This window comes from Stegostoma tigrinum, chromosome 2 (assembly GCF_030684315.1).
Source record: "Stegostoma tigrinum isolate sSteTig4 chromosome 2, sSteTig4.hap1, whole genome shotgun sequence".
NCBI classification, from domain to species: domain Eukaryota; kingdom Metazoa; phylum Chordata; class Chondrichthyes; order Orectolobiformes; family Stegostomatidae; genus Stegostoma; species Stegostoma tigrinum.
This window is the reverse complement of record NC_081355.1, coordinates 44,873,016-44,897,943: the sequence shown is the minus strand read 5'-3', so window position 1 is coordinate 44,897,943 and position 24,928 is coordinate 44,873,016. Positions and strand designations below refer to the sequence as shown.

At 42.5% G+C, this 24,928-nt stretch overlaps 1 protein-coding gene across 1 annotated transcript in view; it reads right to left on the bottom strand.

Moving 5' to 3' along the window:
• myo10 (myosin X) overlaps positions 1-24,928 on the bottom strand; it is a 457,994-nt gene that overhangs the window by 128,277 nt on the left and 304,789 nt on the right. Inside the window, exons 25-26 of the mRNA XM_059653796.1 lie at positions 18,574-19,461; positions 10,072-10,198 (exon numbers count right to left, since the gene is read on the bottom strand). Of these exons, the coding sequence (XP_059509779.1) occupies positions 10,072-10,198; positions 18,574-19,461 (1,015 nt within the window). The remainder of the gene's footprint in view (positions 1-10,071; positions 10,199-18,573; positions 19,462-24,928) is intronic.

Genomic DNA, 24,928 nt, shown 5'->3' with positions numbered 1-24,928 from the left:
GCCGGGGACGATTCCCCTCTCAGGCACCGGTCTGTGTGGAGTTTGCACATTCTCTCCATGCCTGCATGGATTTCCTCTGGGTGCTCTGGTTTCCTCCCAAAGTCCAAAAATGTGTAAGTTAGGTGGACTGGCCACGCTAAATTGCCTGTCGTGTTCAGGGATGTGTAGATTATGTGGATAACATGGGGATGGGTCTGGATGGGATGCTCTGAGAGCTGGTGTGAACTTGTTGGGCCAAATGGCCTGATTCCACACTGTAGGGATTCTATTTAAAAAAAACAAGTTGGGACTCCACTCATTGGAATTTAGAAGAATGAGAGGTGATCTGATCGAGATGTAGAAGATTCTTAGAGGGCTTGACGAGGTAAATGTTGAGAGGACATTGCCCCTCATGGCTCAGTCGCGGACCAGAGAGCATACCGTTAGAATAAACAGGCACCAGTCTGAGATGGAGTTGAGGAGAAATTTCTTCTCTTGGAGATCAGTTCTCCAAGACATTCTCCAATGTCTTTGGAACTCATACCAGAGAACTGTGTGAGCAGCTGCATGTCTTTAAAGTTACGATAAATTCAGTTGGGGAAATCAAGGGTTCCGGGGAAAACACAGGAAAGTCGATATGAGGGAAGTCAGATCAACCGTGGTCCTATTGAACGGTAGCTCAGACTTGAGTGGTCAAATGGCTTACTCCTATTCCTATGTCTTATTCGAAACTTTTTCACTCAGAAGGTGGTGGGAATCTGGAATTCACTGCACACGAGTGGTAGAGGCAGAAGTGCTCACAACATTTCATAGAATCATAGAATCCCTATTGTGTGGAAACAGGCTATTTGGCCCGACAAGTCCACACTGACTCTCTGCAAAGCATCTCATCCAGTCTGCACCCCCCCACACCCCCCTCCCCCCAACAAAAGAACCCTGTATTTCCCATGGTTAATCCACTTACTTTTCATATTCCTGGACACTGTGGGCAATTTAGCATGGCCAGTCCACCTAATCTGCATACCTTTGGACTATGACAGGAAACCAGAACACCCAGAGGAACCCCATGCAGACATGGGGAGAATGTGCAAACACACTGTGCAAACTCCACACAGCCAGCCACCCAAGGCTGGATTTGAACCAATGTCCCTGGCATTTGGAGGCTGCAGTGCTAACCACTGAGCTGCCTTGCCGCCCATTTGACAAGCCTTTAATTGTGCACATGCAAATCCAAGACATACAAGGCTACGGGCCAAGTGTTGAAAAATGGGATTAGAATCATTCAGTGGTTGGTTTTGACTGGTGCAGACATGTTGGCCAAAAAGGCCTCTCTGTCCTGCAGTTCTCTTTCACTTTATGACTCCCAAGCTAATGCAATGTTTGCCTTTATACCTATAAAACCCTGGTTAGACTACAATGGGAGTGCTGTGAGCAGATCTGCACACTACACCTTCAGGAAGGATATGTTGACCTTGGAGGGAGCACAACATAGGAGGTTTACAAGAACATTACCTGGACTTGAATGGTTAAACTTATGAGGAGAAGTTATACAAATTAGATCTTCTTACTCCAAAATTTTGAAGTTAAGGGGTGATCTGAATAACATCTTCAAGATATTAGCAGGAAAAACACAGTTAACTATTTCCACTTGTTGTGGATTCTAGAACCAAGGGGCATACTGTAAGAATTAAGGCTAGACTGTTCAGAATGCACTTCTGCACCCAAAGTTTGATCGAAGTTTGGAACACTCTTCCCAAAATAGCAGCTGATGCTCGATCAGTTGTTAACTTTAAGTCTTAGATAAATGCATTTTTATGAAACAAAAGATATCAAGGAGGTGTTTCCCTGGCATGAATCAGGGGCAACAGCCAATCTACATTCACCCTATAAAAGCATCTACATTTCAATGAGTTCCCCTCTCATTCGGTTTTCTCAGATAAGGAGGTTAAACTGCACGCAATATGTCAGGTACAATCTCACCAAGGGCTGTAGGAGTGCAGGAAGTGTTTTAAAACAAATAAGTTTTGCACGTGAGGCATGATGTTCAACTGAGGGGGGATTTGTGAGGTTGAAGTGCAAGGACAAGTCAATTGTGCATGCTAACAGTACAAATATGATATCTAGAAAGTGACATGAAGTGACAGTGTACAAACAATGCTGTGCACAAGCAAGTCAGGTCAGAAGAGGGAGAAAGGTGAAAAGACATCATTTAAAGCTACAAGAACTGTGGATGCTGTAAATCAAGACAAAACAGAAGTTGCTGGTAAAGCTCAAGAGATCTGGCAGCATCTGTGAAGAAAAAACAGAGTTAATGTTTTCGGCCAGGTGACCCTTTCTCAGATCTGAAATGTTACCTCTGATTTTGTCACAGATGCTGTCTGACCTGTTGAGCTTTTCAAGCAACTTCTGTTTTTGTTCAGAATTTAAAGCTGCCTTACCTGAAAGCACACCACATCCATAAGATGAATTGATACGACAAATAGAAACAAATTAGAATAAGATAGACATTATGGAGGCACAGCTGCAAAATGGCCATGGCTGGGAAGTGATTGTACAAGTGTTTCAAAAGGAGAGTAAGAAAGGAAAAGCAGATGTATAATTCAGTTAATAAAGGATGAGATCAGTAATAGTCATGAGAAATAATATTGATTTGGAGGATCAAGATATAGAATTAGCTTGATTAGAGATTAGAAAGATAGAGGGGAAAAACAAAATCACTGGTAGAAGTTTATAGGCCCCTGATAATAGCATCAGAGCATAAATCTAAAAATAATGAGGTCTTGGAAAACAGCATATGTGATAATCATGCAGGATATTAATCTTCATATCAGTCAAATCGTATTTGTAAAGGTAGCCTGGAGGATGAGTTTAAAGAGTGCATTCAGGGCAGTTCCTTAGAACAACATGTTCTACAAATAACCAGGAAACATGATTAAATAATAAGAAAAATAGAAATAGTTGCTGCAGAAACTCAAGTCTGGTGGCATCTTTTTGGCCACCAGTCAATACTAATGACTGAATGATTCTAATCCCATTTTTCAACATGTAGAGCCAAGACAATTAAGGATTTGAGTCCATGACCCTTCAAAACTGATAAACGCCACCTGTTCCTAGCTGCTATGATGATAATGGGGGTGGGGTAAAAGGAGTGAACAGTAAGGGGGAGAGGGAATTTAAGAAGTGTCAGGCAGACAAAGGAATGGTTGATAGCAGGTCAGTGAAGAACAGCAACAGCATGGGCGATAATGAGGGTCTCTCTCATGAAGAGGTGAAAAATGGGTTGGCTGTGGTGAAAACAATCCATTTCATGACAGGGCCTGAGGTGTGCAGGTGGATAATAGACATGGAAGGTATGTTCATGCTCTTATATTGTTAAACTTGGTTTTGAGTCCTGGTGGCTATAAGGTCCCCAAGTCTTAAGATAACGTGTTGCTCCTCCAACTTATGCTGAGCCTCGTTGGAGCACGGCAGCAAGCCCAAGATAGAAATGTTGACACGGTGATGTGTTGGACATGGCAAGCAACTGGCTTGTTTGGGATCACTTTTACAGAGATAATGTAGGTGTTCCACAGTGAGCAGCGAATACAGTAAACTAGATTGTGTCAGGTGCAGGTAAAATGCTGCTTCACCTGGAAGGTCAATCTGGTGCCTTGGATAATAAGGAGGGAGGGGGCAGTACCTTCTGTGGTTGCATAGGAAGATGCCATGAAAGTGTAGAAAGGTGTTGGGAGTGAAGGAGAGTCCATCAAGGGTTCCTGCAGAATGCTGACCAGGGAGGGGATGGGAATATGTGTTTGTTGGTGGCATCCTGTTGGGGCTGGCAGAAATAGAAGCTTATGATCCTTTGGATATGGAGGCTGTTGAGGTTGAAAGTGAGGACCACGGAGTCCCTATTGTAGATGAAGAAGCGAAGAGAAGGATGAGGGCAGATAAAGGGAGAATGCGTTGGAAATGGTTAAGGGCCTTATCAACAATGGGTTGATAAAAAAAATGGTCATTGCTGAGGAACCCTGCTGAAGATGGTATCATCAGGACAGATGCAACAGACATGGAGAAACTGGTAAAATGTAATGCAGTCCTCATAGGAAGCAGGGTGTATAATCGAGGTAACTGTGGGAGCCAGTGGCTTTGTAATGGGTATAGGCAACCAGCCCATCTCCAGAAATGGAAACAGTGATGTCATGGAAGGGAAGGGAGGAGTCAGAAATAGATTAAGTAAAGGTGAGAGCAGGGTAGAAATTGGAAGCAAAGTTGACAAATTTGTTCAAGCCCAGCCAAGAGGGAAGCAACATCAATGATATCATTGATATACAGGAGGAAGAGTTATGGTAATGGACCAGAACAGGATTTGAACAAGGAATATCCCATCAACCTCACAAAGAGATAGGTATAACTGGGACTCATGTGGTACCAACAACATCTTTATCTTCCCTCACTTTCTTCAAATCAGAGAAGTTGTTCAAAGGGAGGATGAGCTTAGCCAGGAGGAGGAGGATGGTGGGATGGAAATGGTTCATACCTTTTTTCCAGGAAGTAGCGAATAGCCCCAAGACCACCCTATTGGGGGATGGTTATGAAGACAGATTACACATTCATGGTGAAGAGGAGGCTGGTGCCCACAAACTGGAAATTTTGAAACCTACATAAATCACCAGTACAACCACGATTGTAAGTGGCAAGGGGGACTGGACAAGGGGAGAAAAAAAAATGAGTCAAGATAGCAAGAACTAAGTTGAGTTAGCAGAAACAATGGGTTTTCTTGGGCATCCCTATTTATGGATTTTCAGAAGGTGGTAAAAGTGAGCTGTTGGGGACGACGGGCTAGGAGGCTTGTCGGGGGATGCTGCAGGTTCCCCAAATGAGATTAGAACATTGAACACTACAGCGCAGTACAGGCCCTTATATGGCCTTAAATGGCCCTTATATGAGATATGGTTAGTGACAGTCGTGGACACAATAGTCTGATATTTGATGGTGTAGTTGTGGTCTGGAAAGGATTGCAAGTATCTGAGAACTGCTGCCCATCTTCTATTGGTCAGTATGACAGACAACAGCACCACTCTCGTCAGCAGGTTCCATTACAGGGTTGGCTCTTCCAACAGAGTGCAGTCAGTTCAGAGGGAGACAGGTTCGATGTCACGTTGACATGGTCAAATACAGGTAAAAGGCCCAAGGGAGGGGAACATGTGGAAGGAGTATGTTGGGGGGTGGTGAAACAGTCTGTGGAATGGGAAAATGACTATTCTATCCAAAAAAATTAATGTGGAAGCAAAGATGAGCGATGAAGAGTTCAACATCATGTCTTGCCTAAAATTCATTGAGGTGGAGGTACAAAGGGCTAAAACCATTGCTGAGTACAGAATATTCAGATCCAAGAGCAGAAGTCAGAAAGCATAGATACCTGACAAGGGGTGGGGTTTAGAAAAGGGATGGAGTCTGAGGAAGGTGAAGGGGAAAAGGTTCCAGAGGGGCACTGGTTCTTCGGTGTTGTTGTAGTTTGCATTCCTTAACAGCTGGAAACAGAAGTTTCTTGTTGGAACAGTGAATGAGCTAAAGAACAAAGTGGAATTAATGTTTGTGGGGTGAGGGGAGAGGGAGACAGCAGAACATCTCTGAGATAGCCTGAGGCAGTGCAAGTGGAGCGAGGGGTTCAACATGCATATGATGTGTATCAGCCTGATGATGTCACCTTCTGTGCCGCAGGAGTGTGGACTCAGAAACATCGACCCTTCTTTTCTCAAAAATTGAAGGATTCCCTGCCACCATGCTTGATAGGGCCCTTAGCCATGCCTGATCTCCTCTCAGACTTGTGTTTTCATCCCTTCTCTTCCCTCAAACAACACAGATCAGGTTCTCCCTTGTACTCACTTTCTTCTCTGCCAGCCTTCATGTCCAAACGATCATTAGCTGCCATTTCAGCCATCTTCGTCAGGTTGCCACAGTAACAAACAAATTCACCTTCCCCCTTGTCAGGATTCCGCAGGAAGGGTTCCCTCCAGGAAACCTCGTCTTCTCCTCCGACACATAGCCTCACGACACCTTACCGTGCACCTCCGCTCAGTTCACAATAAACAACTGCACCTCCCAATCGCAAACCATTTTAACTCCCCCTCCCATTCTTTAGACGACATGTCCATCCCAGGCCTCCTGCAGTGCCACCCGAAGGTTGCAGGAACAGCAACTCATATTGCGCTTGGGAACCCTGCAGCCCAATGGTATCAATGTGGACTTCACAAGCTTCAAAATCTCCCATTCCCCCACTTCATCCCAAAACCAGCCCAGCTCATCTCGCCTCCCTAACCTGTTCTTCCTCTTACCTATCCCCTCCTCCTACCTCAAGCTGCACCTCCATTTCCCACCTACTAATCTCATCCCGCCTCCTTGACCTGTCTGTCCTCCCCAGACTGACCTATCCCCTCCCTACTTCCCCACCTATACTCTCCTCTCCACCTATCTCCTCCTCTATCCATCTTTGGTCCACTCCCCCTCTCTCCTTATTTATTTCAGAACCCTCTCCCCATCCCTCTCTCTAAAGAAGGGCCCAGGCCCAAAACATCAGCTTTTGTGCTCCTAAGATGCTACTTGGCCTTATGTTCACTCAATCTAGTTTCCAGCAATTGCCACTCATAGTACAGTCTGCTCCAAAATGGGGAGATGAAATGTAGACTGGATGACTGCTTTACGATCACCTATGTTTTGTCTGTAAAAATGATCACGAGCTTCTAGCTGCCTGCCACTTCAACACACTACCAATTTCCCACACCAACATTTGTTTCATGCCTGCTGCAGTTCTCCAGCTAAGCTGAATGCAAGCTGAAAGAACAACAATTTATTTTCTGCTTGGGGTACTTTCAGGCTTCAGGGCTCCATATTGAGTTTAATAATTTTACAGCATGAACACCTGTTCCATGTCTATTACCCATCCCCACACCCCCATCTCTGTCATGACACAGGTTGTTTTCAGCACAGCCAATCCGTTTCACCTATTCATAAAGAAACCCTCATTAGCACCAATTTAGCCTTTTCTTCCCTAGTTTACTACCAATCTCTTTGCTGGCCTAACTTCTTTTCCCTTCTCTCTGGGGTTTATCTCCATCTAGCCAACTCGTCAGTATTAAAACCACCTCTTCCTAGCTATCAGTTCGAATTAGGGTCACTGGATTTAAAGCACAACTCTGTTTCCTCTCCACAGGCACTGCAGACTTTGAGTTTCTCCAGCAATTTCTGTTTTTGTTCTAGATCTCTAGCATCCACAGTTCTTTATTGTATTATTAATGACCTCATATTAAAAGGATTTGGTAGGAAACAGCAAACAACATGATAGCTTTTACTTTTAGTGGAAAGTGAGAAATGTGGGTTCGAAATTAGAGTCTTAAACTTAAATGATGGTAACTCGAAGAGTATGCGGAAAAATGGATGAAAAGCTAAGACTGGGAAGCAACGGATATTTAAGGTGGTATTTCACAACTCTTTGAAAAAGGGATGTCACAATTAGAAAATAATTGTCAAGTTCCCCAAGAATGTAACATTTAAGGTGGATTAAACAGGTATCAATCTATAGTGTAATCATATTTCCAAAAAGCATTCAATAAGGTGTAACACTAAAAGGTAATTGCACAAGTCAACAGCTCAGAGTATGTGTGGTGAGAGGATCATAGAGATACAGAGCCATACAGCATAGAAACAGGTCCTTCAGCCCATTTTGTTTGTACCAACCAATAAAGACCAAAATACACTAATCCCATTTACTTGCACTTGAACCATGGTTCTTTCTTGTTATAAGAGTACTTGCCTCTAACATCCACTCAGACAGCATGTACCACATATTTCACTCTCTGGGTGATAATTTCTCTCAGATCTCCTCTAAAAATGGCTTGCTCCTCACCTTACCCATCTACTCTCTGGTCTTAGACATATCTGCCATGGGGAAATGTACTCACCATCTCCTCTGTCTATGGCTCTCATAACTATGCATACTTTAAATCAGATTCCCCCAGCTTCCACTGCTCCAGAGAAAACAAACCCAATCTATCCAATCTGAAACAAACTTTTCACTCCAGGCAATATCCTGATCAATCTTTTCTGCACCCTCTCCAGTGCAATTATGGCCTTCCAAGAGGGTGGCACCCTGAAATGCACAAAGTATTCAATCGGTGGCCTAAACAAAATTGTGACAAAGGTCAGTAAGCTCAGTTGGTTGATTTGTGATACCCTCAACTATTTACAATCTATGTTAATGACTTGGGATGAAAAGGTATACTATTATAGTCACATTTTCAGACAATATAGTTGGTCAGGAAAAGGAAATGTGACGAATATATAGATTCTATAATATAGATTGGCTAAGCAGGTCAGCAAAAATTTGGCAAAGGAGTACAATGTGGGAAAATGTGAAGTATCCACTTTAGCAGAAAAATGGAAAAGCAGACTATTATTTATGTAGATAGGCGTGGCAGAATGGTCCAAATCAGAGGGCTTTGCAAATCAATGTATTGAAATCACTAAACGATAATTTGCAAGTTCAGCAAGGATTTACTAAGGTAAGTGGAACACTGGCATTTATTACAAGGGGGAGGGAACTTCAACTGCATAAAGCACTGAACACACTTAGAGTTGTGTGAACAGTTCTGATCCCTTTACTCAAGGAACACACATAATTTGGAATCACAGCGAACTGGTTCTCTCAATTTATATATGGGATAAAGGGGTTGTTTAATGTTCGAAAAAAGATGTGAGCAATATGGGTCTTACAAATCACTGAGATGGAGAAGTATGAAAGGTGTGAAGTGTTCATTTTAAAAGGAAGAGGTCGGAGTAATAACACAAAACCAAAGGTTAGGATTTGAACCAGGTTGCAGAAGGAGACAAGCCTATTTATGCATCAATTATTGAAGATCGCAGGTCAGACTGAGAGTGTGGGTATTAAAGCGTAGGAATATAAATAAGGAATTTATATCATATATATAGAATATAGAGCGTCAACTGGATTTGTATCCAGTTCTTGGCACCACATATTAGAAAGAGGGAAGAAAATGTTAATGAGAATGGCCCTGGATTGAGGAATTACAGTAATGTAGATAAATCAGAGGAAATGAGCCATGGAGAAGAAAAGTTTATAGAGATATTCAAAATTATGATGGGTCTGTACAGTGTTGCCAAGAAGGAATGGTTTCTGCTGGCAGAAGGATTAAGAACAAGAAGGCACACTTGAAGACGAACCTCTTTCACGAAGTAGCTGACAGTGTAATGGAGGCAGGTTCAATTGACGCATTCAAGTGGGATTTGGATTGATATCTAAAAGAAGAAGATTAAGCAAGGCCCAGGGAGAAGGCAGGGCAACGGCACTGGATAAATTGTTCCTGCAGAGAACAAGCACAGACATAATGGAGCAGATGCTCTTCTTTTATACCGTTACAATTCTACTGTTTTGTGGCTTTATTGGTTCTGAAGGAATCTGACACAATAGAAGCTGGCAGATTTCTCTCCTCATGGTCAGATCTGGAACATGGAGACAAAGTTCAAAAATAAGGGTTCTTTCATTTAAGATGGAAGCGAGGTGTACACAGAGAGTTGTGAGAGCATGGAATGCGTTGCCAGCAGCAGTTGTGGAAGCAAGGTCATTGGGGTCATTTAAAAGACTGCTGGACATGCATATGGTCACAGAAATTTGAGGGTGTATACATGAGGATCAATGGTCGGCACAACATCGTGGGCTGAAGGGCCTGTTCTGTGCTGTACTGTTCTATGTTCTATGTAATTCCTTCTTTCAGACATTTGTTGATCATTGTCATTTTTATCCACAAAGAACATTGGAGGCTAGGCTACTGAGGTGATTCAGTCTAAGGTAGCTGGAATTTTGATCTACAAGGGATTCAATGGCAAGGGAGACAAGCTTGGCTCAACACTAGAAATCAAGATTTGTGTACTCAAGGGTAAATGGGGCTTGAATCCTTGACTAAGCCTAGCTAAAAACAAGTAACATTACTTCAGTTTTTAGTCTCTTGAGAATGATGAAAACAATCAAATCAGATATTTTTTAGGCTGATGTAATAACTTTCTCTTGCCTTACATTACTGACAAATTCCATCTTACCTTTCATAAACAGGAAACTGTGAAAATATGGTAGACTGACACAACTGTAAATGGAATCTCGATGGTAGGCCAGCTCCTCATTGTTGTCAAATCTTGAATCCAAATCATCATCATCACTGTCTTCAAACTGCAGTAAGGAAAGATAACTTTTTAATGTTAGATAATAATGAGAAGAGCTTTTTTTAAATTAAGAAACAAACATATACAAATATAAAAAAATTAAAGACAATACATAGAAAATGCATTTCAAACCAGGCCAGTCCAGCAAAGGGATGCTTCACTGTGGCTGGCTTCGTATGACATTACAACTAGCTGTGGTAGAAATCGGACTCTGTCACACTGACATTAGCCAAAAACCACTACAACTGCTATGCTCAAAGCAAATCACTGATGATCTGGTACAGGTCATGAATACAAAACTACCAGAGCAATGTGTATAATATATGTTTATACAATTCAATCTTCCATCACCCTTCTTCATTAAGATAGTACTAATTATATATTTTGGGTACATATCAAGCGTTTGACTCCTAAATGGCCTCCAATTCCAAATCCGATCAGAGCTGAATGCAGAATCTAAGCGACAAAAAACATTATACTCAACTACAGAGAAAATAAAAGTATAAATAAACACTCAAATAATTATTAAGCATCTGAAGAGAGTAACTTAATCCCATAAAACTAACAGAGGACCTAGAAGGCCTCAATGCACTCAACTCCCTGATAGTTCAAAAATCTATTGATCTCTTCTTTAAAAACTTTCATGATGTAGCCTTCACAATTCTCTGGCATACAGAATTCCAGATGCTCATTACCCTCAAAGAAATTCCTTACCATTTTAATTGTAAACAACCGTCCTACTATTCTGTAACCTAATTTTCTATTCAATCAGCTTAAGTGTATAATTTCATTTTTTTTCACATCGTCAGTGAGGAAGAAATCTTAGGTTACAGGAAGATAAAAACAGATTGATCACATGAGCAGATCATTGGCAGATGGATTTTAATGCTGATAAATGAGAGTTTGGAAGTTTAACACTTTGGAAGATGTAACAAGACAAGGGAACAATCTATGAATGATAGGACACTAGAAGGCTTGGGGGAACAGAGGGATCTTGGGTGCTTATCCACAAATCCCTGAAAGTTTAATAAGGGAGATAAGGTGGCATTGGGAAGCTTGCCTTTATCAGAGAATCCCTCAATGTGGACACAGGTAATTTGGCCAATCGAGTCCACACTGACCCTCTGAAGAGCATCTCAACCAGATTCACACCCCTACCCTATCCCAGTAACCCTGCATTTCCCATGGCTTATCCACCTAGCCTGAACATCCCTGGACACTATGGGCAATTCAGCATCCCAATCCACCTAACCTGCACAACTTTGGATGGAAGAAACTGCAGCATTTGGAGGAAGTCTACACTGACACAGGGAGAATATGCAAATTCCACACATACAGTGGCCCCAGGGTGGAATAGAAGTCAGGTCCCTGGGACTGAGAAGCAGCAGTGCTAATCACTATGTTGCCATATCAGTTGATACTGAGCTTATAAGAGCAGGGAGGTCATGCTGGAGTTGTGTAGAATATTGGTTAAGCTACGGTGAACAGTTTCAGTCACTGCACTGTAGGAAAGCTGTGATTCCACCAAGGGGAGTTCACAGGAGATTCACCATGAAGTTGCCTTCGATGCTGTGCTTTAAGTGAGGCTAGGTAAGCTGGGATTGTTTTCCTTGGAGCAGAGAAATTTGAGGGGTGACCCTGAAACAATGAGGGGCACAGTCAGGGTGAATAGGAAGTACCTGTTCCCTTTTGTCAAATGATCAATAACAAGGGGGACACTTTCAAGATGAAAAGCAGGAGGTTTAGAGGGGAGCTAAGGAAAAACATTTTCACCCAGAGGGTGGTAGGAGTCTGGAATGCATCGCCTGAAAGACAGGCATAATTTGGGTGGCAAGAAACCTTACAACCTTAGTTTTGGTAGTACTGATCCAATGGGCCAAAGAGCCAAACAGCCTGATCCCTGCTTGGATCCATTGGTTCTAACAAACTGATCATATACACAGTAAAAATTCTTCCCCGTGGCTCTCTGACAACCTGACTTTCCCAAGCTATGTTGAGATTAAAGTCACCTACGATGAACAGACTGCTTACTTTTCCTTTTTATTTCTCTCCTTCCCCTTTGCAGATTTTTATATCTTCTGAACCAAAGTCAGTTCTTGCTATTGTGTTTATTCCACCCTGCCTCCCTTTCCTTCCTGAACTTTTGAAGCATCGCATACTCCTGAATATTTGGTTCCTACTTTTGAACTCTTTGTAACCCAACCTCCATAATGGCTATAAGATGAACCTGTATTTGTGCCGTCATATTGTTCGAAATGCGATGCTTAATACTACATGCACTGAAGTCAGCAGCCATTTTAGGCTTTTTATGATTATATTCCCCTCTGACACCATCTATGCTGTTTCACTATTTTGTTCACTTGTCCATTCAAGTCCCACTCTTAACATTATTATCTGAATACCAGCCCTATAGTGCTGCTATATTCTCTTGCTCTGTTAGCATATATTTCCCTCTCCCAAACTCCCTAACCCCCAATCAGCTCATAGCTCTCTCTGCAGCCCATGTTATTATGCCAATACCGTGACACCCTTCACAAACACAGAAGTTGCAGGAAAAGCTCTGGCAGTATCTGTGAAAAGAAACCACAGTCAATGTTTCAGGTCCGGTGACATCCTATCTTGTGCAACAGTTTTTGATATTACTCCTAACCAAAAGCTTTCTGGAAATCCAAATATACCACATCAATCGGATCGTCTTTAATAACTCTACTTGCTATATTCTCAAAGAGTTCCAGCAAATTTGTCAAACAAAATTCCACTTTCACAAAACCACATTGACTTTGAATGCTTTTCTAAATATCTTGCTATTTCTTCCTAGAATTGTCTCTAGCATTTTCCTAATGATAGACATTATGCTAATTTACAGTGCCCGGTTTAGTAACCCAAAGAATCATAGAATCCCTACAGCGCAGATAGAGGCCATTCGACCCATTGAGTCTGCACAAACCTTCCAAATAGCATCTCACCCACACACAGGTCCCCACCTTATCCCTGCAATTCTCAATTTACAATGGCTAATCCACCTAGTCTGCTCACCTGTCGACACTATGGGGCAATTTGGCAAGACCAAACCAACTAATCCACCCAGACACAAGGAGAATGTGCAAGCTCCATACAGACAGTCACCCAAGGCTGGAATCAAACCTAGGTCCCTGGTGTTGAGAGGCAACAGTGTTAACCATTGTGCCGCCAAAAGGTATAGGCTGTTATGTCAGTATTTGAATGATGGAAGGTGTCATCAACACTGTTACCAAGCAACACGTCCAGATTGGGTCACTGAGGGCCACTAAGCTTTTGGCCTCATTACGAACTGGCTTGAAACATGGACAAAAACACTAAATTCCACAGATGAGGTCAGAGTGACTGCCCTTGACCGATGCTCAATTAAGCATGGCATCGATGAGTCAGTGCAAAAATGGGCATTGGGGGAGTTGCAATCATGCTTTCACAAACATGGATGGTTGCAGTTGTTTAATACATTACCTCAGAGTAAATGATCCCCTAGGAGATAAAGATCATATTATAACGGAATGTTGACACTTATTTTGAAGGGGCTGAAGAACAAAAATACTGAAGTCTAATTGCAACTGTAAAAGGTGCTGTTGAGACTGCATCTACAGTACTGTGAGCAGTTCTGGTGCTCTTAATTAAGGAAAGATATAATTTCCTTGAGGCAGTTCACAGAAAATTCACTACAATGGTCCCTGTATGGAGAGAATGTCTTATGAGCAAAGATTAAACAAGTTGTGACTCTCTTCACTGGAGCTTAGAAGAATGAGGGATGATCACTTTAAACATATAGAATTCTTAATTAGCTTGACAGGGTAAATGCAGAGAGGACGGTTCTCCTCAAGGAAGAGTCTAGGATCAGAGGGCAAATAATCTCAAAATAAAGGAACACCAATTTAAAACTGAGATAAGGAGGAATTTCATCTGAGGTCAAGAGTCTTTGGACTCCTTGCCATGGAGAGCTATTGGGGGCAGAGTCTTCATGCATATTTAAAGCTGAGATAGACAAATGCTTCATCAGTTGGGGAAATCAAGAGTTACAGGGAAAGGGTAGGAAAATGGATATGAGCAATGTGGATCAGCCATGATCCTACTGACTGATAGAGAAGGCTCGAGAGATCAAGCAGCCTACTCCTATCTCTATGGTCTTATGGACTGTGCCCTTGTTCACACTGGGAGTGAGAAGCTTACATCATTTGGACATGATTCCTTCTAACCTAAATTCTGGATCCCAGTAATTGCTCAGTTGCAGTTAAATCGTTCTATCACAGGCTAAATTTGACATAAAAACCAAAAGAACTGTGGGTGCTGTATATCAGGAACAAAAACAAAGTTGCTGGAAAAGGTCAGCACGTCTGGCAGCATCTGTGGAGGAGAAAACAAAGTTAACGTTTTGGAACCGGTGACCCGAAATCCGGTGATCTGTGTTCTGAGGAAGGGTCACCGGACCCGAAACGCTAACTCTGTTTTCTCCTCCACAGATGCTACCAGACCTGCTGAGCTTTCCCAGAAACTTTGCTTTTGTTCCTAAATTTGACACAGTTGACCAGAGGGACACAATAGTCTCCTGCAGGTAACTCTCTACACTTTCCCTGCTTCCCCCAACCTCGATGTGTCACAATGATTATGACTTGAACTGAGCTGCATGGACATTTGCCGAGTGACTTGTAATAGACGAGTGTTGGCCTTCGAGAATTGTGTTAAGATCTCAACTGTTCACTACATTCATTCATGATTCAGCTAATGTGATCAACAGCTACAGGTCCAAAATTATCAATGGCACAAGGATATCCAACATTAAGAGCAGTCCAGACAGAAGTGTGAAATTACAAACTAATGTTGTCAATTTAAGTAATTAGGGAAAATTGTGGTAAATGGATTTCAATCCAAGATAAAAGAGTAAGGGGAGTGGCATTGCTAATCAGGAATTGTATCACAGCTGCAGAAAGGGAGGTCGTCGAGGAGAGTTTGTCTGTTGAGTCAGTATAAGTGCAAGTCAGAAACAGGAAAGTAGCAGTCACTTTATTGGGAGGTCCCCTCCCCTCCCCACCAATAGCAACAGAGACATTGAGGAGCAGATTGGCAGACAGATTTTGGAAAGGTGCAGAAGTAATAAGGTTATTGTCATGGGTGACTTCAACTTCCCTAATATCAACTGGAACCTCCTAAGGGCAAATAGTTTGGATGCAGCAGATTTTGTTAGCTGTGTCCAGGAAGGATACCTGACTCAATATGTAGATAGGCCAACCAGAGAGGAGGCCACATTGAATATGGTGCTTGGCAACAAACCAGGCCAGGTGTCAGATTACTCAGAGGGAAAGCATTTCGGTAATAGTGATCATAACTCCCTGCGCTTTACTATAGTCATGGAGAGGGATGGGGCAGACATTATTTAACTGGTGGGGGGAATTATTCAGTCATTAGGCAGGAATTGTGGAGCATAAATTGGGAACAGATGTTTTCAGGGAAATGCATGACAGAAATGTGGAGGTTATTTAGAGAGAACTTGCCATGAGTGCTGGACAGTTTTGTCCCATAAGACATAGGAGTGGAAATAAGGCCATTCGGCCCATCAAGTCTACTCCGCCATTTAAATCATGGCTGATGGGCATTTCAACTCCACTTCCCTGCACTCTCCCCGTAGCCCTTGATTCCTTTTGAGATCAAGAATTTGTCGATCTCTGCCTTGAAGGCACCCAACGTCCCGGCCTCCACTGCACCCCGTGGCAATGAATCTCACAAGCCCACCACTCTCTGGCTGAAGAAATGTCGTCTCATTTCAGTTTTAATTTTACCCCCTCTAATTTTAAGGCTGTGTCCACGGGTCCTAGTCTCCCCACCTAACGGAAACAACTTCCTAGTGTCCACCCCTTCTAAACCATACATTATCTTGTAAGTTTCTATTAGATCTCCCCTCAACCTTCTAAACGCTAATGAGTACAATCCCAGGATCCTTACCCGTTCATCATATGTTAAACCTACCATTCCAGGGATCATCCATGTGAATCTCCACTGGACCACTGAAGCAATGAAGGGATGGTAAAGTGAAGGAACCCTAGATGATAGGACATGTAGAAAATCTTGTCAAGAGGAACAAGGGAGCTTACTTAAGGTTGAGGAAGCAAGGATCAGATAGGGTTCTAGAAGTCGACAAGGTAGCCAGGAAGGAACTAAAGGATGGACATAGCAGAGCTAGAAGGGGGCATGGAAAAGCCTTGGCGGGTATGATTAAGTAAAACACCAACGCATTCTGCACTTATATGACGGAGGAGGTTGGGGAGGTCCGTAATGAATACTTTCCTTCAATACTCACCAGTGAAAGAGTAGTTTGTAGTTTGGTAGGACAGTGTGAGACAGGCTGATATGCTTGAACAGGTTGATGTTAGGAAGGAGGGTGTGCTAGAAATTTTGAAAAACATGAGCGATAAGTCCCCTGTGCCAGAAGGGATGTATTCAAGGTTTCTACAGGAAGGGAAGAGGCTGCTGCACCTTTGGCAATGATCTTTGCACCCTCACTATCCACTGGAGTAGTACCAGATGATTGGAGCGTGCCAAATGTTATTGCCTTGATCAAGAAAGGGAATAGGGATAATCCTGGAAATTACAGACCAGTCAGTCTTTCTTCTGCAATGAGCAACTTATTGGAAGAGATGGTATTTATGATTGTTTGGAAAAGCACAGTTAGGATTAGAAATAGTCAGCATTGTTTTCTGAGGGGCACGTCATGCCTCACAAGCCTTACGGAATTCTTCGCAGATATGACAAACCACATTGATAAAGGTAGACCAGTGGATGTGTGTACAAGGATTTTAGCAAGGCGTTTGATAAGGTTCACCATGGTAGTTTCATTCAGAAAGTAAGGATACATGGGATTCAGGGAAATTTGGCTGTCTAGATACAGAATTGGCTGTCCAATAGAAGACAGACGTTGGTAGCAGATGGAAAGTATTCAGCCTGAAGCTCAGTGACAAGTGCTATTCAACAGGGATCTGTCTGGGACCTCTGCTCTTTGTGATCTTAATAAATGACTTGGATGAGGAAGTGGAAGGATGGGTTAGTGAGTGTGTCAATGGCACAAAGGTTGGTGGACTTGTGGATAGTGTGGAGGACTGTTGCAGGTTGCAACGGGACATTGACAGGATGCAGAGCTGGGCAAAGAAGTGGCAGATGGAATTCAACCCAGAAAAGCATGAAGTGATTCATTTTGGAAGGCTGAATTTGAATGCAGAATACAGGGTTAACGGCAAGATTCTCAGCAGTGTGAAGGAACAGAGAATCTTAGGGTCCACATCCATAGATCATTCAAAGTTGCTATCCAAGTTGATGGGGTTGTAGAGAAAGTGGATGGTGTGTTAGCTTTCACTGGCAGGGAAATTGAGTTTAAGAGCCATGAGGTTATGCTGCAGCTCCATACAATCCTGGTTAGACCTCACTTGGAATAGTGTGTTCAGTTCTGGTTTCCTCATTATAGGAAGGATGTGGAAGCTTTAGAGAGGGTGCAGAGGAGATTTATGAGGGTGCTTCCTGGACTGGAAGGCAGCTCTTATGAGGAAAGATTGAGGGTGTTAGGGCTTTTCTCATTGGATCGAAGAAGGATGACAGTTAACTTGATAGTGGTGTTCAAGATTCTGAAAGGCATAGATAGAGTGAATAGTCACTGACATTTTTTCCCTGGGTAGGAATGACAATTGCGAGGGGCATAATTTTAAGTTGACTGGAGGAAGGTATGGGGAGATGTCAGAGGCAGGTTCTTTACATAAACTGGCGGGTACGTGGAATGTGCTGCCAGCGATGGAAGTGGAGTCAAATACATTAGGGACATTTAAGTGACTCTTGGATAGGCACATGGAGGATAGTGAAATGTCAGGTATGCAGGGTAGTTTGATCTTAAAGTAGGGTAATAGGTCGGCTCAATATCGTGGGCCGAAGGGCCTGTATTGTGATGCACTGTTCTATGTTCACTCAGGAGAAACAACTTTTGCTAGTTTAGACCCTAGAACAAGGAGGCATAGGCAAAAAAAAAAATCAACTTTTAGGAGTACAATTAGGATTTTCTGTTCATGCCAAGGGTGGGAGCAAATCTTTGTTATTGTCAATTGCCGTCCACAATCCAGCACTGTAAATTGCTTGAGGATTTTCTTGGTGGAACATTGACTGGCGCACATACTGCTATCATATGTGTTAGCTGGAGCTACAATTCCCTGAAATTAGCCACCAGCACCCTAAAAATGAAAACTAAAATTTGAACACTATTATTAATGGAACGGTGATAGTCAAGAGTTTTTCAAAATTGGGTTCCTGGCTTTATTGATTGATAGCAGACTGATCATGTGATCTTATTCATTGATGAATTAGGATACATAAGTTACTCACTGATGACTGTGCCCCTTCTGAGCTCAATCTATACGCTCCAAAACTACTGTTCATTCCTGCAGAATAATATAGACATTCTGGTGACCACTGGTTAGTGCGAGGATTTGAAAAGACTACACTGCTGCCGGATATGACAGCTCCATCTCCATCCTGATCATAATCAGATTCATCCGGAGGAATGAGCTCAACAGGGTCCTCCTGTCCATCATCTGCTTGCTCAGGGTTGCAGTAGGGAGAGTCATCGATTGTTGGTTTGTTGTAGCTTATTGAATCCAAAGCAGTAATGGCAAGAACATTATTCTCATCACTTGCAATTGTAGTCACCACTGTATCATTTACGTAAGGGTCTTCTTCTGAAGAGTCATCACTTGTCCGGATTCCACTAGTACGTTGATCAAAATGGTTATGCTCACTAGGATTCGGTGAGTCCTTAAGCGCATAATCATCAGCATCAAAGCCCTCATCTTCCTCTTCTTCAGGATAAGGTTGACTAAAATTGAAGGTAGGTTTTCCAAAAGGATCAGGTACAGTTGAGGTATACGATTTACTCTGGCTGTCAACAGAAAGAGTCCGTTCAATATTGCGGACACATTCATCAATTTCATCAAAGTTCAGGGACTCCAGAAACTCCTGAGCTGCTTTGCAAGCTTCATCCTCCAATTGCTTTAACTCCTCATCTCGAAGTTTCTGTAGTTGTGTAAGTGACATCTCGGTGAGTGTTGATTCATGATGTTCTTTCTGGCGTTGAAGCTCTTCAATTTCTCTCTCAAGACGCAGAATTTCCTCTACTTGCCTGTTCTCTTGCGTTTCTAGCTGATTATTCTTTACTACTTTTGTCTGAGCCTCCAGAAAGATTGCTTGCTCTCGTTGCCTCTGGACATCTTCAGCCTACAATTGCAAAATTAAAGTTAAGATGAGATGTTTCATCAAATAAATTAAAACACAAGAGAAGTAAGAATTCAAATATTCTATGATCATAGAATGATAGAATCCTCACAGCGTGGAAACAAGACATTCGACCCAACAAGCCCACACTGACCCTCCAAAGAGCATCCCAATCAGACACACCACCCCACCCTATCCCTGTAACCCTGCATTTTCTGTGACTAATGCACCTAAACTACACATCCCTGAACACTATGGACAATTTAGCATGGCCAATCCGCCTAACTTGTGCATTTTTTGGACTGTGGGGGAGACCAGAACACCTGGCGAAAATCCACGCAGACACAAGAAGAATGTGCCAACTCCACATAGACAGTTGCCTGAGGGTGGAATCGACGCTGCTGGGCAGCAGTGCTAACCTCAGAGCCACTGTGCTGCCTCCAGAAATTTCTCCTAGAAAGCCTAAAACTTAACATTAGTCTTACAATAAGCGATCAGTAACTTTGCACTGTGATAAGGCAAAGCTTCTTCATTCAGAGGCTAGTGATTCTCTCTTGTAGAAGAATGCAGATGGTCAGATGATGTGTATTTTTTGACTGAGATTTATAAATTTATAGACTTGCATAGACATTTAGCTATAATTTTAATAAATGACAAAGCAAGCACATGGGCCACATGCCCTAACCTTGCACCTCACTGTTTGTTTGTAGATGTTGTTGAAGATGGATTTCAAAGGTGGGAAAAGTTAAAGGAGTTTAGGGTGGGGAATTCCAGAGTGTGGTTGAACATATGATAACATTTATGGAATGCAGGAATTCACAATGGATCATAGTTAGAATAGACAAATGTGTGAATGAAGAGGCTGCAGAGAAATTGAGGCACTTAAAAATTCATAGATGAAAACAAGAGTTTTTGAAATCACAGCAAAGCGTAAGAAACCAGTGGAGGTTTGAGCAAAATAATGGCAGTGTGTGGTCAGGATAGAGTGCAGATGAGGCTCAAAATTGATGAGGTGGAATCCAAACTCCAAACAACCATGGCACATCCGGGAGGGGAGAAATATCTGGATGCTGTGTTCCAGGAGGCAGTCATACCCGGTAGATATACTAATGCTAATTCAAATCGGAAGTCAGGGACAGCAGTGTGTGACTGTGAATGAGGCAGGTAGAGAGACCCTGCAGACAAGAACACAGGAGCCGCAACCCTTGACATTGTCCCACTGGTATGAAGCACTTGCTCCCTGCGTGGATGAGGAACAGGGCTGCAGGAAGGATGAGTCAACTGACCATGGCACTATGGTCCAGGAGGTCATTCAACAGGGGGGAGCAAAAAGACAGATTGTAGTTGTAGGGGACTCCGTCATCGGGGGATAGACAGTGTCCTTTGAGAGCAGGATAGAGAATCCCATATGATGTGTTGCCTGCCCGGTGCCAGGGTGCAAGACATCACTGACTGGCTTGAGAGGATACTAGAGAGGGAGGGGGAGGATCCAGTTGTTGTGGTCCACATAGGTACCAACAACATAGGCAGGGCTAGGAAAAAAAGACCTGATTCAGGATTATGAAAAGCTAGGAACAAAATTAAAAGACAGGTCTCCACGGGTCATAATCTCTGGATTGCTGCCCGAGCCACGTGCAAATTGGCACAGGGAGGCAAGGATCAGGGAAGTAAACACGTGGCTAAAAGGGTGGTGTGGGAAAGAGGGTTTCCTTTTCATAGGGCACTGGCATCAGTTCTGGCACAGGAGGGATCTATATCGCTGGGATGGACTCCACCTGAAGTGGGCAGGGTCCAGTGTTCTGGCAAAAAGGGTAAATAGGGTGGTTAATAGGACTTTAAACTAGTAAGTTGGGGGGGGAAGAAGTGAGCATAGGGGGAGAATAACAATTAATATAAGGCAAAGCAGCAAGTTAGCAGGTTAAGAGGAAGCTTTAACTCCATTGAAAATTAGGAAAAAAGTTAAAGGGAAGGAGAACTCAAGAGCTGTTAGTCATGGAGATAATAGGACCCAAAAAAAGGGTGCAAAAACTGGCATAAGGGCACTTTACCTGAATGCTCAGAGCATTCGAAACAAGATGGATGAGTTGATGGCCAAATCATGGCAAATGAGTATGAATTAGTGGCCATTACAGAGACACAGTTACAGGATAGTCATGACTGGGAGTTAAACATCCAGGAGTATCAAACTGTTCAGAAAGACAGACAGGAAGGCACGGGAGATGGTGTAGCTCTGATTTTTTTTAAGGATGATGTCAGGGCGGTAGTGAGAGATGATATAGGTTCTACTGAACGAAATGTTGAATCCATTTGGGTGCAAATTAGGAATAGCAGGAAGAAGAAGTCACTGATAGGTGTGGTCTATAGGCCACCAAATAATGATATTGTGGTGGAGCAGGCAATAAACAGAAATAGCCAATGCATGTAAAAATGGTACAGCAATTATCATGGGGGATTTTAATCTACATATCGATTGGTCGAACCAGGTCCGTCATGGCAGCCTTGAGGAGGAGTTCATAGAATACATCCACGATAATTTCCTTGAACAATATGTAATGGAACCTATGAGGGAGCAAGCTATTCTAGAACTAGTCCTGTGTAATGAAACAGGAATAATTAAGGATCTCACAGTTAGGGATCCTCTCAGAAGGAGCAATCACATTATGGTCAAATTTAAAATACCGATGGGAGTGTGAGAAGGTTAAATCCAGTACTTATGTCCTGTGCTTAAACAAAGGAGACTATGAAGGAATGAGGAAGCAGTTGGCTAAGGTAAAATGGGAGCAAAAACTTTATGGTGGGTCAATTGAGAAATAGTGGAGGACTTTCAAAACAATTTTTCACAGTGCTCAGCAGAAGTATATTCCAGTGGTAAGGAAGAACTGTAAGAGAGAGCCAGCCATGGATGTCTAAGGAAATAAAGGAAAGTATCAGATTGAAAACAAAACACATACAAAAAAGCAAAGAGTGGTGGGAAACTAGTAGATTGGGAAATCTTTAAAGATCAACAGAAACCCACAAAAGAAGTTATCAAGTTAAGAAAGATAGATTATGAGTGTAAACTAGCTCAGGATATAAAAACACGCAGCAAAAGTTTCTATAAATATGTAAATCATAAAAGAGTGGCGAAAGTAAACACTGGTCCTTGAGAGGATGAGAAGGCCAATTTAATAACTGGGAATGAGGAAATAGCCGAGACATTAAACAGTTATTTCGTGTCGGTCTTCACAATGGAAAACATAAATAATATGCCGAAAACTAATGGCCAAGAAGGTTATAGCAGGTGAGGACCTAGAAACTATCATTATCACCAAGGCGGCAATGCTGGGCAAGCTAATGGGGCTAAAGGTAGACAAGTCTCCTGGCCCTGATGAAATGCATCCCAGGGTACTGAAAGAGGTGATAGGGGAAATAGCAAATGCACTAGTAATTATTTAGTAAAATTCACTGGACTCTGGGATGGTTCCTGCAGATTGGAAAACAGCCAATGTGACGCCACTGTTTAAAAAAAGTAGACAAAAAGCAGGTAACTATAGGCCAGTTAGCTTAACTTTGGTAGTGGGGAAAATGCTTGAATCTATCATTAAGGAAGAAATAGCAAGACGTCGGGATGTAAATTGTCCCACTGGGAACACCCAGCATGGCTTCATGAAGGGTAGGTCATGTTTAACTAATTTGGTAGAATTCTCTGAGGACATTACTTGCATGGTGGACAATGGGGAACCTGTGAGCATGGTATATCTGGATTTCCAGAAGGCATTTGACAAGGTGCCACACCAAAGGCTGCTATGTAAGATAAATTTTCATGGTATCACAGGTGATGAATTAGGATGGATAGAGGATTGGTTGATCAGTAGAAAGCAAAGAGCAAGGATAAATGGGTGTTTTTCTGGTTGGTGGTCAGTGGCTAATGGTGTGCCTCATGGATCAGCGTTGGGACCTAAATTGTTTACAGTTTACATAGATGATTTGGAGTTGGGGGCTAACTGTGGTGTGTCAAAATTTGCAAATGACACTAAGGTGAGTGGTAGAGCAAAGTGTGCAGAAGACACTGAAAGCCTGCAGAGGGATACAAATAGTCTAAGTAAGAGGGCAAAGGTCTGGCAGATGGAATACAATGTTGATAAGTGTGAGGTCATCCATTTTGGTAGGAATAACAGTAAAATAGACTATGTCCTAAATGGTAAAAAAAATTGCAGCACGTTGCTGTGCAAGGGGACTTGGGTGTCCTTGTGCATGACTCGCTGAAGGTGGGATTGCAGGTATGGCAGGTAATTAAAAAGGAAAACGGCATTTTGTCTGCCATTGCTCGAGGGATGGAGTTTAAAAACAGGGAGGCTATACTGCAGCTGTATAGGGTCCTGGTAAGGCCACACCTGGAGTACTGTGTGCAGTTTTGGTCTCCTTACTTGAGAAGGGATATACTAGCACTGGAGGGGGTGCAGAGGAGATTCACTCGGTTGATTCCAGAGTTGAGATAGTTGGATTATGAGGAGAGACTGAGTAGACTTGGATAATACTCATTGGAATTCAGAAGAATGCGGAGACATCTTGTCAAAACATATAAGATTATGAAGGGAATAGATAAAGTGGATGCAGGAAGGTTGTTTCTGCTAGCAGATGAAACTAGGACTAGAGGGCATCACCTCAAAATAAAAGGGAAGCAGATGTAGGACTGAGGTCAGGAGGAACTTCTTCATCCCAAAGGGTTGTGAATCTGTGGAATTCCTGCCCAGCGAAACAGTTGAAGCTACCTCACTGAATGTTTTTTAAGGCAAGGCTAGATAAATTTTTGAACAGTAAAGGAATTAAGGGTTATGGTGAGTGAGCGGGTAAGTGGTCTTGTTGAATGGCGGGGCAGGCTTGAGGGGCCAGATGGCCTACTCCTGCTCCTAGTTCTTATGTTCTTATTCCAAGTGGCTAATTCACAACATCTTCAAGGACATGTAGGGAAGTACAATAAAATGTTGATCCAATCAGCAGCATCTATATCCCATGAATGAAGTGAATGAAAAAAACCAATGACTAACCAATACTCAAGTAAACAGAAGCACTACTTTAATTGCAGCTGTTTTTAAACATGACAAAATATATATCTTGTATATAAATACATATCTAGTGGTGCTTGAAAAGCAGAAAACAAATAGATTAAAGAAACATACAGTTGAAAACCTTGACCACCAAATTTGGGACATTTTAGTTTGTACATAATCCCAACACCGGTAGAGAAGTATAAATTATTAATTTAAAAAACCTTTGCAATTACACTGGCAAACAAAGGAGGCCATTCTGTTGCTGCAGCAACCTCTTCCATTCCAGTACTTATGTTTTTTTTCTTCAAACCACATGCTTTACAGTTTCTAAATCTGTTTAAAATCCATGAACGCGGGTGGAAGCAACGCGCAAAGGTACAAGTCATATTTTCATTTGTAGTCCTAAGCATGAAAGGACACAAGCCTTTCAGAGTTAAAAA